This window comes from Chrysemys picta, chromosome 13 (genome assembly GCF_011386835.1).
Source record: "Chrysemys picta bellii isolate R12L10 chromosome 13, ASM1138683v2, whole genome shotgun sequence".
Classification (NCBI taxonomy): Eukaryota; Metazoa; Chordata; order Testudines; family Emydidae; genus Chrysemys; species Chrysemys picta.
This window is the reverse complement of record NC_088803.1, coordinates 52,517,713-52,536,585: the sequence shown is the minus strand read 5'-3', so window position 1 is coordinate 52,536,585 and position 18,873 is coordinate 52,517,713. Positions and strand designations below refer to the sequence as shown.

Sequence of the window (18,873 nt, the reverse complement as noted above, 5' to 3'; positions counted from 1 at the left end):
ATGAAAAGATGGGAGTTGCCTTACTAAGTGTGAGGTCAGTCTAAGGAGACAATTCAATTAACGGTAAGGTCAGGGGCATTTCCATTGAGCAGATGAGAACGCTCTCTGCCCCAGTCTCCATACCCCGGGACAGCTCAGAACCTGGAACTCAGAACACTAGAAACATCATCACTCGGCAACCTCAGGGCAATAAAGCGGCAGAACCCAAAGCACCTGACCTCACATTGCCTCCCCTCTATCTAACCTGTGCAGGGCTGAACTGCATCATTTCAGAAGTGGTGGAGTGCAGCTGGAAAGGTTGGTAACACACACGGCAGACTGAGTCCCCGCTGAATTCATCTGGGGACCTGTTATTCTTAATACAAAGAGGGCCCGATTCTGCTCTCACGCGCGACAATTTTCCACCCAAGCAAGTTCACTGTTTCAAAGGCATTCATCTGGACTGGCACTGAAGTGAGGCCAGCATTAATTCCAGGGCTCTGCCCTTCACTCCAATCTCAGATCAAAGGGGCACTGGGATTGAATGTATATGCTTACTTAATGGTTACCTCTTGGTAATTAATTACATACCTACAATCAAATCCGCCAACCGCCCCTGCTTGCTGGGCTCCAGCGTGGTCACAACTGCTTGTGAAACTATCTGTCCAATCTGGGTACCCTTGAGTAGTAAGGCCCTGGTCTTGTTCACACGTGTGCCGGTGCTTATTTCTAAACACCCCTGGAAATGTTTGCAGTAGCAGGGCCTAAGAAATTAATCTGACTAGTGTTATCCGTTAGTTAGCTATTGTAAGATAGCCACTTCTTCCTGAAAAGAACCCTCCCCTGCTCCCAGATACCCAGCAATAGAAGTTGGTCCAATAACAGATATTACCTCACCCACCTTGTCTCTCTAACATACTTCCCGATGGACAGGATCACTCATTCCTGTTAGCATCAGAGTGCCATGAACGAAAGGTGGTTTTTTGTAGTTCTGTCACCTGGCAGAAAATTCTCTGAATAATTCACTCTGCATAAAGACGTAAGTGTTTTGTTTGTGGTTATTATGAATCGTTAGTGGGTATTATTCTCCACATCAATACTGAGCACAATTGGAAATGTCAGTACTAAGGCCCAGATCCTGCAAACGCTTATGCATGAGCATCACTTGACACTTGCTCTGTGAAGTGTTTGCGGGATCAGGGCCCAAATGAGCACAACAGGACCTATTGAACTGATAGCTATTTGTCAGGAATTAGTTACAAACCCATAACCAGTCACACTAACTCCATGAGCTTGACTGACAACAACTGAAGTTTCTGGTTTTTTCCCCATGAATAAAGTGCAACCAGATTGCAAGATACTTTCCAACTTTTTCCTCTATAATTGAGTTTTCCCCAGTGCCAAACGTCCCAAATGTTATTAAACCAAAATGATGTTGGAGACTTTTTTTGTTTTTTACCTTGTCATTAAACCTCAGTCCCCAGACTAAAAACAGCCTGAAAATATATCTCAGGGGGAACATAAGAGCATAAGAATGGCCCTACTGGATCAGACCAAGGGTCCATCTAGCCCAGTATCCTGTCTTCCGACAGTGGCCAATGCCAGGTGCCCCAGAGGGAATGAACAGAACAGGGAATCATCAACAAAAACAACAAGGAGTCGGGTGGCATTTTAAAGACTAACAGATTTATTTGGGCATAAGCTTTCGTGGGTAAAAAACCTCACTTCTTCAGATGCATGGAGAATCATGGGGGACGGGACCCTGGCAGGGGAACAGGAGGGGTACAGGACTCCCGGAAGGGGGACAGGACTCTGGGGAGGGATTCGGGAGGGGGTAGGGACTCCGGGCATGGGGACAGGACAAGACTCTGGGGAGGGGGACAGGGACGGGACTCTGGGGAGGGGAGGGGAACGGGACTCTGAGGAGTAGGACAGGACTCCTGGGAGAAGAGGGGAACAGGACAGGACTTTGGGGAGGGGGACAGGAGGGGGATGGGACTCTGGGGAGGGGGACAGGACAGGACTCTGGGGAGAGGAGGGGAACAGGACAGGACTCTGGGGAGGGGACAGGACTCCAGGAAGGGGGACGGGACTCCGGGGAAGGGGACAGGAGGGGGACGGGACTCCAGGGAGGGGAGGGGGACAGGACTCCGGGGAAGTTGCCAGTCGCTGCTCAAGCAAACTGCGGCAATGCAGCGCTTGTGGCCCCGGGGCTGCGGGTAGCCCCAGGCTGTGTCTGACCGGGGCAGCCCGGCCCCGCCGCACCGCACCCCGCTCCAGCCCGGCCCTGGCTCTCTTGCAGCGGAACCCACGTGCCGCGCCGCGCGTTTCCAGCGGGGCCCGCCCGGCGCTGGCGCTTCCCCTTCCCCGGCCGGGGCTGGCCGGGCTCCGGCGACGCACGGCGACGGGGCTGGAGGCAGCATGGCCGGCCTGGAGCTGCTCTACGCCTCGCAGGCGCCCGGCCTCTCCCGCCCGCAGGACTCGCTGCTCTGCTTCGTCCACTGGCAGCTGGTCACGCACCAGTACCGCGCGCTGGGCACCGGGGACCAGGTAAGGGGCCCCCGCCTGGGGGGACGGGAGGGGCCCCCGCAAGCCCCGGCCCCGGCCCGGGGTGCACGCGCTGCAAGGGGGGTGTATTTCCGGGGCTCCCCCGGACCCCCCCCCGTACAAACCCCCGAGCACAAGCCCGAAGGGGGGGGGCGTTGTGTACCCAACGCCCACGGGCGCCGTTGGGAGCTGCGCTGCCAGGTGAAAGGAGAAGGGGCAAATCCGCTGCCCGGTGTCAGGGATCACCCCTGGGGGTGGCAATGGGGGAGACAGACGCTGCCTGCCCCCCCGGTGCCCTGCAGCCCAACGCCCTGGTGCTGCCCAGCTCGGCAGAGCCCCGGGCAGGGCGAGGGCCTGGGCATTGCGCATTGTTTGTGTGCCTGGTCTCCGCGTCCTTCCCCCGTCCACTGGGGATTGCACGGACCGTGCTAATGCCCGGGTTAGTTTCACTTTTGTTTCCGTGGGTTTTGCTCTGGGGATGGTCCCTACCAGCACCAGGCCGCAGGGTGACGCGTGTTGAGAAAGAAATAACCGGCTCCCACCAACTTGGCCCTGTTTAGAAACTCAGACTCGTTGTTCTGGCGTGAACGTTTATTTTTACAAAACCTAAATGTGAGACCAAATCCACTGACAGGGAACACGAGGGTGTGGCAGTTGCAGGCTTTGCTACTTCTTTCCTCTCTACTTGGGGTGTTAAAAACGTTATTTTTTTTTAAAGAATTTGTGCCGTTTGTTTATAATATTTCACCGTTAAAGGATTCCTTTGCTCTCAGATAGACAAAGACAAACACTAACAACCGGATTGTGCCCACATCAACCTTAGTGATGGGAAAGTTATTTTCCTTACGTTTAGGAGCAGAGGAGGCTCTCTGATGCTCCAGGCTGATGGGCACAGGGGGACCCCCTGCACCGGGCTGGAACGCGTTGCAGACAGGGGTCAGCCCGTGGGGATCAGCTTGCAGGGCCCAATCCTGCAGACTCAGCCAACCCTAGGGAGATGGGTCTTCCCTGAAAAAAAAAACAGGTGTGTTTTTCCATCGAGACCGCTGCCTTGATGTGAGATCCTAGTGCAGACAAAGTACGGGTAGTTCTCACCTCTGTGTACCTTGTCCAGTCTATACCTTCCCCCTGTCTGGGGCTTACCTCCGTTAGCTGCGTTGAGGTGAAAACTACAGTGCCTTGACTCCACTCCAGTGTTATAGTGAGTTATTCATCTCGATGTGAGAACACAGCTGGTTTGCGCAGTGTAGACATAGCTGGGGATTACTCACAGCAGTAAGCATTACATCCGGTAGCAAGTATGGACAGGATTGGGTCCTAAGAGAGCTGTGATGGGTTACATTCACTTTATGTCTGCCCTCGAGAAGGGAAGGATCTTGGCTGTTCGCTGGCAGAGAAGGTCTTGGCCTGGGGGCTCCTTTAGAAGGAAGTTACATTTATAGTCATCAAGTGCTAATGCCAGAAAATACCCTGAGCTGGGGGTCCCTCTAGTTTGCTCATGACCTGGGAGAGGTGTCAAGTATCAGGGGGTAGCCGTGTTAGTCTGTATCCACAAAAACAACAAGGAGTCCGGTGGCACCTTGAAGACTAACAGATTTATTCGGGCATAAGCTTTCGTGGGTAAAAACCTCACTTCTTCAGATGCATAGAGTGAAAGTTACAGATGCAGGCATTATATACTGACACACAAAGAGAAGGGAGTACCTCACAAGGGGAGAACCAGTGTTGTCAGGGCCTGATGCCCCTCTGCCATGTACATTGGCCAAACCGGACAGTCCCTACGTAAAAGAATAAAAGGACACAAATCGGCCATCAGGAATGGTAACATACATAAGCCAGTAGGTGAACGCTTCTATTTCCCTGGACATTCTATTACAGATTTAAAAGTCACTATTCTTGAACAAAAAAACTTCAGAAACAAACTTCAAAGAGAAACTAAAATTCGTTTGCAAATTTAACACCATTAATCTGGGCTTGAATAGGGACTGGGAGTGGCTGGCTCATTACAGAAGCAGCTTTGCCTTTCCTGGAATTGACACCTCCTCATCTATTATTGGGAGTGGACTACATCCACCCTGATTGAATTGGCCCTGTCAACACTGGTTCTCCACTGGTGAGGTAACTCCCTGCTCTCCATGTGTCAGTATATAATGCCTGCATCTGTAACTTTCACTCCATGCATCTGAAGAAGTGAGGTTTTTTACCCACGAAAGCTTATGCCCAAATAAATCTGTTCGTCTTTAAGGTGCCACCGGACTCCTCGTTGTTTTTTGGGGAGAGGTTTGTTTGCAGCATTTTTTGTGGTAGTAATTCAGGTTGCCCTGCATGGTAGGCTGCGTCCTGTACAGTGGAACCAGGGGCCCCGATCCCGCAATCGTACCCGTGCAGACTACGATGCAATCCCTTTGGGAGGTTTAAACCTCCTCCCAGATTCCTGTGTCCAGCCGGGATCTGTTCCTGCTGCCCCGTTGGTATCAGCTGGGACTCCAGCTTGTTCTCTCTGATGCCTTTGTGCAGCCGGGTCCCAATGAAAGGAAGTCGGAGCTGCTGCCGGCCGGGTGGAACGCCGACAAGGACCTGTACACGCTGCGATACAGGTCCACGGACGACTGCCACGAGCTTCTGCTGAAGGCGATCATGGTGGACACCAGCATGATTCTCAACGTCATGGTGAGGTTCCCAGCTGGCTGGGTGCTATGTAAGGATTGGTCCCTGCAGGGAGTCTCGGTTCCCCAGGAGGTGGGGAGTCAGTGCCACCCCCTGTAAGGGAGGAGAGGCAAAGAATAAGAGCTGTGATTCACTTGAGCATCCATTTTCCTGGTCTCCTGTGTCCCCCAATGCCCTTGGCGCCTATTGAGTGGGAGACGCTCGATGAGAAACCCAGCTGGCTAAAGCGTGGAGAGGGGGCCAGTGTGGCCCAGGTCCTGTGCTGGCTGCATGCGATTCGGCGTCACTGACGTCAGGAAGGCGCTCAGGATACATGTCAGGGCGGAGCTTGGCACGTAACGTCCTCAAAAGCATGCAGAATGCTGTGTGCTTGTGAAGTCATGTAGAGCTCGCCGCTGGTGTCAATCAGTCTCGCTTACGGCCTGCCATGGAGCAGTGCCTTTTCCCCCCAGCCGAGGAACTGGCCCTGGAAGTGTTGTGTCCAGGGTGAAGCAGCAAGCTAAGGTCAGACATCCATTCGGTTGAAGCTGTGACGTCGTTCCTGCTCGGCCCACGCCGGCGGAAGAGTTGCAGCCTCGGTGCGTCTTGTGGAATTCCGGATCCTTGTTCCTGCTCTGTCACCCCCATCCCCGGTGTAATGACACCTCTCCTCCTGATCGAACGCGGGCTCAGTACCTGTCTAACCCTCTGCAGTCCGAGCAGGGAGAGCTGGGAAAGAGCCTTCTCAATCCGCTGCAAGTTGGTTGCACTTGGGTTTAGACCGCTGGGAATCCAGACATATGGATTCTGCACTGACAAGTGCCAGTAGAGGAGCAAACTCCAGTGATTGCTCCTGCCTTGGATTCTTCCCCCCCCGCCCCCCCGTTCTGCTGTTGTCTGCTCCTCCCCCCCCCACCCCACACGTGAGTTTAGCTGCTGAGGCAGCGTTTTGTTTGTCCTTCCCCAGGATTGCAGCTCAAAGCAGGTGGCGGATTTGACCTTGACAGTGGCAGATTACATCGACCCGGAGCACTTGGATGATTTCCACAGGTAACTGCGTTTCATGGAGATTCTCCACACAAGTGTCTGAGCCCGCGGGGAGGGGAGGCAGGCGACGATCGGGGCAGGGGAGGAGAGGGTGCGTTAGGAGGAACTTGAGGGACTCTTTGCAGATAAATCTTCAATACCCCCCACATGTTCTCCTCCTCCTCCGTTCCCAGATGGCACCCCAAGCTCAGGCTGGCAGAAAAGAGGGAGTTAGGCCACGTGGCCTCTGGGAGCTCGCTGCTTCGGGAGTTCTAATCCCAGCTGAGCCGCTGGCTCTGTAACTTTATTTCCAGAGTGCTGACCGTCATGTGTTCCCTGCATGAAAGCCCAGACCCTGCCCCAAAGGAACTTGCAGCCTGAATCTACCACAGTACAGGCCTATGCTGTAGGGGGAAGGGATAGCTCAGTGGTTTGAGCATTGGCCTGCTAAACCCAGGGTTGTGAGTTCAATCCTTGAGGGGGCCACTTAGGGTTCTGGGGCAAAATCAGGACTTGGTCCTCCTAGTGAAGGCAGGGGGCTGGACTCGATGACCTTTCAAGGTCCCTTCCAGTTCTATGAGATAGGTATATCTCCATATATATGCTACTGACTTGCTGTGTGGAAAGTGATTGTACTTCCTTAGATATTTGCATGCAGCCCTCTGTGTGTCACCGTGGGGAGATTCTGACCTTGAGAGCACATAGACTGTGGAATAGTCTCCTGAGGGAGTGGATGTGCCATGGCTTGGGACATCGGACACAAGGCTGGACAGAGCACCCGACGTGTGTTGTAGGGAGCAATGCTGCATCAGCAGGGGGGGCTGTATTATCTCATAGGGATTTTTCCCCCCACCTCCAAGTTCGGAGATTCCCTCCTGCCTCCATCAACTCTGCTGCAAAGCTGGGTGAAGATCAGACTTGCCCAGGTGCTCTCTGCTTAATGCCTGAATGCTGCGTCTCACCCGAGACATCAGCAAACGCCCGTGCCATGGGTCTTGAGATTGTTCCGGCATTTCTAGCTTCCATTTTACCAGAGCCCCTGAAAGCCCTGTTTGTGCTGCCGCCAGCCCCTCCATCTGCAGATAAGGAAATCTTAGATGGCTTGGACACCAGCCAGCAATTCCAAACAAGAAACAAGCCCAAATCCACCAGGTTCCCTCTCCCGCTCTGACATCTGCAGGCAATCTGGCCAGGGACGCGGGATGAACGTGCCATGGGCACTGCTGGGGAGTTGGAAAGGACAGTTCTGTGTGTGTGTCATGTTGGGGGCCCATCGCACCATTGTATTAGGGGCTTTCCCACCAAACCCTTCCTAGCAGGGCCCTGGGTGCTGTCCATTGTCAGCCTTGACTCTCCCTCTCGCCCCTGCAGGGTGTACAAGAACGTCGAGGAGCTGCAGACCAGGGTTGTCACAGGCATCATCTCTCCGTTGGGGGCTCCCAAAGAGAAGGGCGACCCCAAAAAGGAGCCCAAGCCTGAGAAAACGGTCCCGCCTGCCTCCACTCAGGATTATGACCCCTTAAGGATTCCTCCCCGGCAGCCTTTCGGTGGCCGGCAGCCATCCTGGTGAGTCAGATGCTGGTGAGGGGATGGGGGCCGCGTAACCTGCGCTTCTTTCAGATGAGGTGGGGGGCAGGAAAGCAGTGACGGAGCATCTGGCCCTTCATGGTTCCTTCCCGCACCCGCCCACACCAGCCTCTGTCACAGACGTGTCCTCATGGGCACCGGTGCACGGTCTAGCTCTGTGTCACAAGTTTAGTCCTTGGAGGGATCCAAGCGATGCAGGAGGGGGATTCTTTAAAACAGCCCGTGTCCTGACACCCCAATCAGCCCTGCTTATAAATCCCATGCTTCCGGGTCACCCGCGGGCTGATCCTGACCCTCGGAGGCTGTTGGCATGGGGCTCTGGCTGGCTTCCCTCTAAGCTGGCCCACCAGTGGGAGGTCTTGTCTGGAGCTAGGGACCCCATCCTGTGTTTTGGGTGAGATGCTGCCAGAGTTGGCCACCTGGGAGAAGAGTGAGGTAACATCCCCCCCCCCCCCCCCCCCAGCATGGATAAGGCACCTGTGTTGCTCGGCCCCTGTGCCATGGCCTTACCTCCTTGCCTAGGGGTTCAGGGGGCCCCTTCCCCTCCCATCCCTGAGCATCAGGGGTAGCAGCTTGAGGTAGAGTGTGCAAACCCCATGTTGGAACAGGACAGGAAGGGATTAATGGTCTGGCCCAGACACGGGCTGAAATCTGCCCCATGCCACATGATCTGTCAGGAATGTCCAAGCTGGGGGGAGGGTCCTGCAGCCAGCGTCAGGAGGGCACAGGACATAGAGGGAAGCAGGCCAGTCTCTGAGGTCTGCCCTGCCTAGGGGGGGCTGGGTGTGCAGGGCTGGTGGGACAAGGGGCTGCCATGGGGAGAGGAAGGCCCCATTAGCTGGCTGACGGCTCAGTGATGGGAGAGCTGGCCACGTCTATGCTAGGGATGGGCGGTCAGTTCGGGCTGCTGAGTCCAGCGGGGCGGCTCGTGGCAGTGCTGGCCAGTGGGCTCGAGGGTTGCACAGCCTAGTGCTTTGTGACTGAAGGCGGGAGGGCAGATGGCAGAGCTCCCTTTGATCCCCGGAGGGGGCTGGGATCTGGTGGGGGAGCCCCCGCTGGACGAGCCTAGAGCTGTGTTCGGGGGGGGGGGTTAGAACGGGGACCCTGCCTGGCTGTGGCAGAGAGAGCAGTTCGTCCAGGGGCCGTTTGCCCAGCAGTGCCTCCCACGCTGCCAGGGGCTGAGCGCGGCTGTGCGGGTGCAGGTGCAGAAGGCTTATGGGAGGGAGAGGAAAAGCCTTTTGACTTTGCTTCCCTTCTCAATGATCTTCCTTCGGACCAGCTCTTGAGCACAACATCCTGGATGGAAAACCGTGACGCTGCAGCCATGCTGCCAGCTCCCTGCCGCCGCCCCCAATGTGAGGGATCAGTCTGTGGGCTCCTGTGCCCTGATAATCTCTTTCTCTGGGATAGCAGAGGGGCAGGGCTCTTTATTCTCTCCCCTCCCCCGCACTCCCCTTTAATCAAGTGCCAGGTAGGAAATCCGAGCCTGCTGTGGCCGTCCAGAGCGCCGTCAGCACTCTCCACTGTCCCTGTGGCGGTGCCTGCAGAGTGGTCCCTCGAGAGATCCGAGGGACAGTCCGTAGCATCTTACCCCTGGTTCCTGTCACACCGCTGCTGTTCATGCCCCAGGTGCTGGAGTTCTGGGGCTGCCGGGGGTCTGGGGGGGTCCAAGACATGGCTGCCAGTGGCTGGCTTGCCTTGGAGCAGGCGAGGGGTGCAGCGTGCAGTTGTAAACCCCTCGTTGTGAACCCCAGAAACAAAAGGCGCAGCGTGAGTGTTGAAAGCTGGGTCTGAGCTCCCGCTGGGCACCGTCACGTTCCCTACCAGGCCCCCACACCCTGCCCTCCTCTCGCACTCGCGGGAGCCGGGTTTCAGTGGCAGTGGCTGGGCTGTGGTTTGGGAGCCGGTCCCTGTACTGCTGGGCTCGCCTGTCCCCTCTCAGGCTCTGCCCAGGGCTGTGTTAGCAATTTGCCGGGAGCTCCAGGCCTGCAGCTGCCTTTCCATAAAACGGAGCAGATGGCAGCCACCGGCAGCCCCTAGCACGGGGGGGTGGTAACTGCAGAGTCCTGCGTACCAGGCTGCTTGGCTCCGGTGGGGCGATGTGTGCTGCCACCTGTCGTCTCCCTCAGTCCCACGTCCGCACCAATTAAAGCCGCAGGCCACCTCACAAAACACCATTAGCGGCACGCTGCCCTGGTGACATTCTGGTAACACCAGTCTGCACAGCGAGGTCACTCGATGGTTCCTGTCATCTGTAATGTGGACTCAAATACAGAGACCAAGCTACAGCAGAGAATCGCCCCTGAGCACAGCCGCCTTCTCCAGTGACCCGCTCTGCTGGTCACACGGGCACACGCATCTGCCTGAGCTCTCAATCTGTCCCCTGTGCCTGTCCCCTGTGCACTCTCTTCCATACCCCGTACCCACCTGCCGAGGAAATCGACACCTCTCACTGGGGTAATTGTGTCTTGTGTTTCAGGCCTGATCCCCGGGACCCCTTTGCTGTGGGCGGAGAGGACCTGGACCCCTTTGGGTGAGTACCCCCGAGAGAGGAGCATGTGGGGAGTGACTGAAATAACTCGGATTGGCCTCACTGGTGCGTTCAGTGAAGTGTCTCCAACAAGGACGTCAATAAAACAGTTCTTGTGTGTGAACTGCCCAGGGACCAAGAGCTGGTTCTAAACCGAAATATGGTTTTAATATTGTACTAAGATCCTGTCTCTCACGTAGTTGATTGGTTGGAATCTGCGTCGGTTTCATAATCGGCTGGTATTCATTTAACGTGCTGTAATTCCTCCAGTAAATCAAAGCTAAAGACATCATTAAGTGAATTTAAGCCTCCCATTTAAAATGTTGCTTTGTCTAGCCCGCGGATTCTCCAGCCGCCCCCGGATCTGCAGGGCTGTTCTGACGTACCCAAGAGCAGAGAGGAGAGACAGCTGCCCGAGGAGATGGGAGCCATAGGGAGGGATGCTGCAGGGGGCCTTGCTTCTGCTCTGGGGCTCCAGCTCAATTTGGGGAGGGAGCGGGAGAACCTGACCATCATTTTCCATTCCAGGAAAAGAACAATGTAACCCAAGTAAAACCAGTCCATGGGAACACTACCCAGTCACTATGGAGTCCTGGAAGTCCTGCCATTTGGAGCCTCTGGCTGATCGGGATCGGACTTATTTCTCCTTGGGGGGCTTTGTCCTGCAGGGGTTGGCTAGAAAGGGAACTTCTGGAAATGTTCCTTGGAGGCTGGAAAGAGGAGCTTGCAGCGGAGGGCTAAGGAGGTGGCTGGAAAGCAGCCCTGCGTACCACAGGGAAGGGGCAATCAGGACGGGTCCTTGCCACCCCGCTTCCCATCTCTCCTAAAGAGATTTCTTTCTTAAATGAATATAGCGTCTTGATCCAAAGTGGGCACCTGCTGGAGGCAGATTTTGAGCCCCAGAACCTCTGCGTAGGATCCGTGGGACTTTCCACGAGCAGCCAGCGGTCAGAAAGGCGCTTACTGGGGCTGATGTTAATTAGTTTTATTGTGGTAGCGTCCAGAGGCTCCAGCTGAGATCATACAGTACGAGGCCAGTGCACAGCATGACCCAGCTGCAAGGCGCTGAGGCTGGCAGAACTGGTCTAGCAAATGGCTTCCAGGCACGGCTTTGGAAAAGGTTCCAGGCCACTGCTCCCAAAGAAGGGGTCTGGGAACTCTTGCAACATTGCGTTGGGATGGGGGGGGGGGAGAAAATCTTGCATTTAATCGGAGACCACCAAAAGCATAGAGCTAAATGAACCTCAAGAATAACAATCAAGCAGCAAAGGAAACCAAGGCAGGGGTGTCTGACAAGTCCTAAAACTGCCCAGGTCTGCAGCAGCGGGGGTCTGACTCACTGCTGGCCTGGGTCTCCTGAATCCTTTGAGAAGCTGGAGGAATATAGAACCTGCCCCTCTGCTAAGCCTCCCCCTGTTCGTTGCTCAGCCCCCTGTGGAGGTGGCTAGTGGGACTGCAAAAGATGCCGTTCTTCGTGGGTGAACAAACAGGCTGCATTAAGGACAGCGAAGGGGCTTGTCATTTCCCAGTGCACGTCACGGTAGAACATGTGCTAACTGACGCTACTTAGCACCCTGGGCAGTGTGCACCCCAGTGTGAATTCATCACAGCCCCCTGACAGGATGTTCACTACGACAGCCCTTGTCTGCACGGAGTGCTAAGCCAAGTTTTACATCATGTTCGTGCACATGTGTTCTAACACTGCGGAATTTCCCAGTATTGACGAGTCCAAAGGGTAGTGATACCAGGCATTGGACAGAGGGGGCCGATTCCTTTTCACCCTAAGGCCCCTTTACATGGCTGGAGCAAACCACAGGGGCCTTATTGTAAATGAGAACAAGGCGGGAAGTCTCGTCCTTGTATACTTCCATACCCGTCTAGCCCCCCCAGCCTCGTGTTCACACCTAACTGCGTGCTCTTGTTCTCACTGAATTACTCTTCCCAGCACGTATTCTGCTGCGCTGTACGCACGCATTCCCATCCCATCTGTAGTCGGAGTAGACGGGAGCTGGTTACTCTTATCTCCAATTAGAGCTAATTGCGATCCTGCTCTCATCCTGCTTTCTTCTTCCTCCCAGGGGCCGGAGGGGCGGTATGATCGCTGATCCACTCCGCTCCGGATTTCGAAGGCCTCTTATCGACCCATCGTCAGGTCTCCCAAACAGGCTTCCTCCTGGGGCCGTTCCACCAGGTGCCAGATTCGACCCATTTGGACCAGGGAGCGGCCGTTCTGCCGGGTGGGTATCTGGATGTGCGTGTACGTTGCTTTACTGGCTATAACGGTGCTGGAGTTTTCCTGTTGTTCGCAAACTGCACCCAACTCTCTGGACTCTTCGGGGGGGGCGGGGGGAGTTTTCACTCTGTAACTCTGCTCTCTACATTCCAATCCTGTTGCAGGCCAGATCCAGATCACCTTCCCCCTCCGGGATACGACGACATGTTCATGTGAGGACGTTCCCGTCTCAGACTTCACTGAGAGAGAAGCACCTTTTCCCCACCTTTCCCCTTTTCGGAAGACTCTCTTCAGCAGTAGTTTTCTCCCCGGGCACTAGAGTCTTTCCCTACACCGCAGATCAGCTGTAAAGGTTTCACTGCATATAGAACAGCGGTGAAGGCAGCGTGTGGATCTCATCTCTCCGCCTGATCCCCCGGGGACATCCCTCGCCATTTGTAATCTAACACCTGTTGAAACATGACTGCCGTGCGCTAAGAACAGAAAGCTGCTTGGGGTGTGTTATTCAGAACTGGAACTGCCCTATGAGAACTGTATTGAAAAGATGTCATTTCCTTTGCTTTCCTTGTATCGCCTTCTCGGGACTGACGTGATGTGTGCTCTGGGATTTACTCAGCTGTTTGTTGCTAGAGAGAAACGTTCACTCCCCACCACCTGTCTGGTAACGACTCGGTCTTGACGAGCTTGCCGGTGCAGAGTCCCACGTTCCATTCTTGCTCCCAGCTGGCCAGTGTACGTCTCAAGCAGGCCTGGTGTGGAGCGCAGTGAGCTACTGAGGTGTTGATGTAGGAAGCTGCAGTGTGAGAAGGGCTTGTAAAGGCATCTGTGGTTTCTCCTCTGCTCTGGGCTCACCTTGGCCCTTCAGCTGCCAGTTGAGCAAGGGGTTAGGAAGGGCTGAATGGGGCCATGGATTAATTCTTCGAATTTCTGCCTCTAGAGCAGCATGCCCAGATCCTCCGCTGGTGTAGCTAGACCTCGTTGCATTGGCTTCAGTGGGGCTACATTGATTTATCCCAGCTGATCATCTGGCCCCTAGATCTAGAGACACCAACATGCAATCTAGTCAATTAAAAAAAAAAAAGTCACCGTTCGTTTCAGATCCTGCCCCTGCATCTCCCTTGCTGGTGTGTGAGGTTCTTATGACCACGTGTCTGTTTTTAAGTCTCTCTCCCCTGTTGCTGAGAGGGAATCTTACACAGACATCGGGAAGATGCATTGACTCTATCCCAAGTGCTGTCAAACGCACAAAGGGAACTAGCTGGGGACATGCATAAAGACGGAGAATGTTTTTTCTCCGCCCGTGCTCGGTCGAATCTGGAATAACTCTGTCTTGGTGGAGTCCCTGCGTGCTGAAATGACATTGGAGTAGCTGAGATCAGGGTGGTGTTTAGTTTCTGGGTGGGGTGATGTAAGAATGGGGTGGGGGGTCGTTTAGAGCGGTTGTGCTTTGACTTCCCTTGTGTTTTACGGGAGGGATTTTTCAGATGGCTGTTCTTCGTTTCGTTAATTCGGTCACACCAGGCTAGTATGTTAACAGGACAGTTCCCGTCCTCTGCCGATCCTGTCCAGTCGAATTCAGTGGTGTCAGTTTTCCAAAGTGACTACTGATTTGGGGTGCCGCTGTGTCTGAGGTGAGGGGCCTGATTTTCAGAGGGCAGGTGCCTAGCATGGTCTGAAAATCCTGCCGTTGCAGGATCATTAGGCTGGGACCCAGCGTTATTAGTTACTTTTGAAAATGTAAGTGACTGATTCTCCTGATTCTTCTCTTGGTTTGAATTTTTTTAAAGGATCTGATAACTAAAATAAAAACTGGGTGAACTGCTGCTTGTGTGCTTCCTGGACTCTGCTCCCTCCTCTGACTTAAGACAACGAGGTGACTTCTCCAAATTTCAGCACTTCCATCGTTGCTTCAATGACAAAGCAAAGGTTTCCTCAGGCTTCCCCACCCTCTCACCTCTCTTCCTGGTTAGAAATTTCAGATTGTTGCGGCCGGATCCACATGTTTTTTTTTTTTTTTTTTTTTTTTTTTTTTTTTTTATGAGTAGAAAATCCAGGCTGTGAAACAAATTAGTCATGCCTGTTACCTTCTCCCCCAGCAAGCAGTACTGGGCACTTTGCTTAGAAGACAAGGTATCTGTGTGAGGTGAATGTCCAACCCAAGGAAAGATCAGCATTACCTGTGGCTACGTGGTCTAAAATCACTGGATCTCCTGGGTCCTAGGTGCCATACTCAGGCAATTGTGTCCCAAAGGAGAAAGCAAAAGGGGGGAAATAAATCCTTCCCTTCTTGATTTTTTACACACACACACTCACACTCTCTCTCTTTTCCTTTTCAGCCCCCTTGCAGACAGGTGCAGCTGATAACAGCTGAGTTCCCAGCACATTATGGTTCTCAGGGTAGTTGTGCTGGGAACTGAGGATGGGTTAGAGAGGATCAGCCGGTGGTATCACTTCAGCACCGTGGCCAGCTCCTGCATCAGGGATAGTCTCCTGCCCTCGCCACCTATCCTGCAATTTCATATTCTTCAAGCACCTCCCCCTCCCCTCGAAGACCCCTCCCTTTTGGAGCTGGGGCTATTCAAAGCCCTTTCAGAGGCTCTGTGATTGTTTCAGGTAGCTATAAAGAGAGAAGCAGGTTTTGCCCGTTGGTAACCGGGCTTTTCAAAGATCCTAGAAAAGTTTAGTACAACAAGTGAAACTGTCATTTCCATCCCTTCCTTACAGGAATGTGTGGGGTGGGGGGGGTGGGGGCATAATCTGCCCAGTTGTGAGCTACGGCTACCTCTTGCATTTCCCTGCTGTCCCAATGGTGGGGGTAGAGCGGATAGATGCTGCGTGGGGCATTGAATTGAATTTTAACATGCCGGTCCCGGTATGCAAAGGGGGGGCCAGTAGGAAGTTCTGGCTCCTGAGTGGCAAACGCGTTCCTCTGCTGTCTCTCTTGCCAGGAGGACTGTGCACGTTTATTGGCTAATGCCACTTGCGGAGCAACAGCTGGCTTGGTGCTTAATGCTTGCGTCTGGCATAAATCATCCCTAAGTGCCAGGACAGAGGCGCAGGTGAGATCCCAGTGTCATTGCGTGGGATGGGCAGAGCTTAACGGTCCCCCCGTTCCTCCATTTCCCCACCCTCGGAATAGCCAGGAGAAGACACGGAGAAGCCCGCAGCCACCCTGCTCTGGGAGATTAGTCACTCAAACACGGATAGTCTGATCCAAAGCAGCCCCTCCCTGGCAAGAAAGGGACAGCTGGGTGTGCGCGGGCACGGTTAAGAGATGTCCCATGCAGCGAGAGGAAGGCTGCTTCGCCTCAGAGAGCAGCAGGACTCCCGCTGCCCTGCCTGTGGTGGGGAGAGCACATGCCCTGCTCCTGTGTGTGTAAGGTTTGATCCAGCAAGGAGCTGAGCGCCCTCAGCTCCCACAGCAGCCAGTGTTCTGAGCTTTGCTTGTTCCGACCTCTCCCTGCAATGGAAGCGGTGAGACCCTTTCGTCCCTGCTCACGTGTGCAATAGCTAAAGAACCCCAGCAAAGCCCCCGTCACGGTCCCCCGTGCAAGACCCCAGTTTGCTTTCCTGCTGTGCTGCAGCTGAGTCAGCAACCACACTGGAGCAGAACAGGCCAGAACCCTCTTCTGCGTCCTCTCCCCATGTCTCACCTGCCCTGCTGCAGCTGGGCCTAACTGTGGAGCTCACAAGGGGCTCCCACGCAGCCAGCACCATCCCTTTCCCCGCTGAAACGTTTGCCCGAGAATGCCCAGTGGTGGTAGCAAGGAGGGGGGTTGGCTCTCTCCTGTGGGTGGCTGTGAGGCAGAAAGGGGGTAGATTATATTTGTCAGGATGGTTAGCTATAGAAAGAGCCGGGGCAGAAAACTGAGGGCCAGCAAGCCCCAGTTCTAAACCTGCCTCTGCCACTGATTTCCTCTGACTTTGGGCAAGTCAGTTCACCTCCCTGTGCCTCAGCTTCTCCCTCTGTGAAATAGGGGTAATACTACTGCAGAAGGGCATTGGAGTCTTCTGTAGACCCAGGAGCTGCTGTGGATGCTTCTGAGGGGGCATTAGATTTTGCTCTTGTGAAGAGGAAAAATCTCAAGCCGAACCCTTTGACTATGCGCACGGCTAGGACAGCAGAACTCCCCCTGTCTTGTGCCCTTTCCGTTCTCAGTGCCCACTGTGCTCGGCCGCCTACAGAACGCAGTTTAAATACCGGCCAGCTTATCTGCAAGTCAATTAGCTGCACCCCCTTATTCAACCCACTGATCATCTTCCCTGCAGTTTCTGAAGCAGCGGCTTTACCAACACTGTGCTCTCCTCTGCAGGAGGCATTGCTTTTCTCCTGGCTGAATTAATCATGCGCTGCAACCTTTGGGGAGGAGGAGAAATACAGCCTGCTCTGTTGAGGCCAATTAAAGTCAGTTGAGCTCTTGTGTGAGAGGGTTTTTTTTCTCTGTGTCAACATTCCTTTGGCTGCAGTATTTAACCCCAGCTGGCTCATGGCTCTGTGATGCTGGAGGGGAAAAGACAAAAGGATATGTTTTAAAAGGCAGTTTGACTTGGCCTCTCATTTTGTAACAATATAGAGTCAGACCACTGGTCTCCAAAGCCCCTCATCCTGGCTCTGAAATCCTCAATGTGGATAATAAGGGGGAGATTTTCACAAATGAGTACGTGTCCCATGTTCCTAAATCCCCTTGTCACTTTAGAAATTCATAGAACAACCTGCTCATAGGGGACATTTCTTACTGGCCCCCCTTGGAGAGTAGCAACTCATGGCTCAAAGCAGAGGGATTTATATATGAGCTGCTCAGAATCTGTCAACACGGTCAGAAATGTTGACAAGTATAATAGGAAAAATGTTTCCCCAATTTAACAATTTCCTCCCCATTTTTCAGCCAGTTCAAGTTTGTCTCCCTTATTTTAAAGCCCTGTCAAAGCAAAGGTGACATCTTCCTGATCTGTATAACTGGCTAGACCTTTTTGAGAATCCTACAAAGCGTTTGTCCTGAAGGAGAGTTTCTGGCAATGAGTTCCACAGATTAATTATATGTGCTGCTTGGGGGGGAGGGGGGGGAGTCCTTTTACCAGTTTTAAACTTGCTGATGGTGCAGAGATATGAACAGAGCCAATATCTGATGGGTAGCACCCAAAGCCTTTGTCATTGGTTAGGAGCATGTGCTTTCCCCATTTAAGACAAGCAAAAGCTAATGGGAAATGAGAATTCTTACCAGCTGGAGAAAAGGGAGAGCCAATAAGCAGGAGCCACTCTAAAATCATAGCTGATTGGCTCTAAGGGGCTGGCCCCAGAAGGACATGCTGGGGGGCGGGGGGAGTTGCTATAAGAAGGTAACCCTAAACTAGGTAGAATTAATGACAGGGCAACTGGAGCAGGGGTTCTGCTATATTATGTTTACAATCACTCTGGGGCTGGTGCACAACAGGGAAAGAACCAGCTTGACTTTCAGATTCCTGGGTGAGGTTGCAGGGCTCTGTGAGAACTGGGGTGAGGGGGGTCATGCCTCGTGGTCTGAGTCGGGAGCCAGAGCGGGAGTCCAAGGCGGGAGTCAAAGCTGGAGTCCGAGTCATGGGTGGAGCAGAGAAGGATCTGGGATAAGGAGAGCAGGAATAGGCAGGAAGGCGCAGGAGTTAGGCAAGTAGGTAGGGTCCAAAGTGGCTGGCAGCCAACCAGGGATTCACCTAGTTGCTCAGACAACTTCCTATGCTGCCTCCTGGCTTAAGTAGCTCCTCTGAGCCAAGTGGTGAGGTTGGATGCTTCCCCCACTCAGGAGCTTTGAGAGCTCTGATAGCCCCCCTGCTCACTGGTTCTAGGGAGCTGCTGGGAGTGGCCAGGGTCTGAATACTGCCCGGGGCTGCTGGGGTTGGAGACCTGTGACCCCTCACAGGCTGGCAGTCAGGGACAAACAGGTTGTCCTTAGCTGAGATGGGACTATCCTCTTTTTGTGCAGTTCCCTGTTCAATGGGGTCCTGCTCCATGACTGCGGTTCCTAGATGCTACCACACTACAAAAGATCATTGTTAAAAACAATAACTAACACCAAGACAATAACCCTGGCGTGAACACCTCCACCTGCCCGTTTTAGCATAGTCACTTCTCAGAGCAGCGTCAGGCTTGAATTAACAATAAATCTGGTTGGGCTCCCTAGTCTTCCCCAAACCAAGAACGGGTCTGCGGCTCCGCACGTCTTGTGTGGGATGGAATGGAATCCCCCACAGCCCACTCCTCCGAGTCCCGGCGGGAGCTGAGATTAGCTGTGTCCCGGACGTTTCCGAGGCCATGTACGTGGGAGAGCCTGAACAGATGAATGTGTAAAGG

The 18,873-nt window shown here is 54.0% G+C and overlaps 1 protein-coding gene across 1 annotated transcript; it reads left to right on the top strand.

Annotated features, from left to right (window-relative positions):
- The first annotated feature begins 2,277 nt into the window (after positions 1 to 2,277).
- PSMF1 (proteasome inhibitor subunit 1) lies at positions 2,278 to 14,371 on the top strand. The gene is made up of 7 exons (XM_008172184.4): positions 2,278 to 2,529; positions 5,044 to 5,196; positions 6,140 to 6,222; positions 7,570 to 7,764; positions 10,265 to 10,318; positions 12,394 to 12,552; positions 12,713 to 14,371. The coding sequence occupies exons 1-7, from the start codon at positions 2,401 to 2,403 to the stop codon at positions 12,762 to 12,764; spliced, it is 825 nt and encodes a 274-aa protein (XP_008170406.2). The 5' UTR covers positions 2,278 to 2,400; the 3' UTR covers positions 12,765 to 14,371.
- Positions 14,372 to 18,873: the final 4,502 nt, after the last annotated feature.

Coding starts and splice junctions, on each gene's coding strand:
- PSMF1 (XM_008172184.4), top strand. CDS start 2,401: ATGGCCGGCCTGGAGCTGCTCTACGCCTCGCAGGCGCCCGGCCTCTCC. Junction 7,765..10,264: donor GGTGGCCGGCAGCCATCCTG/GTGAGTCAGATG, acceptor CTTGTGTTTCAG/GCCTGATCCCCGGGACCCCT. Junction 12,553..12,712: donor GGGAGCGGCCGTTCTGCCGG/GTGGGTATCTGG, acceptor ATCCTGTTGCAG/GCCAGATCCAGATCACCTTC.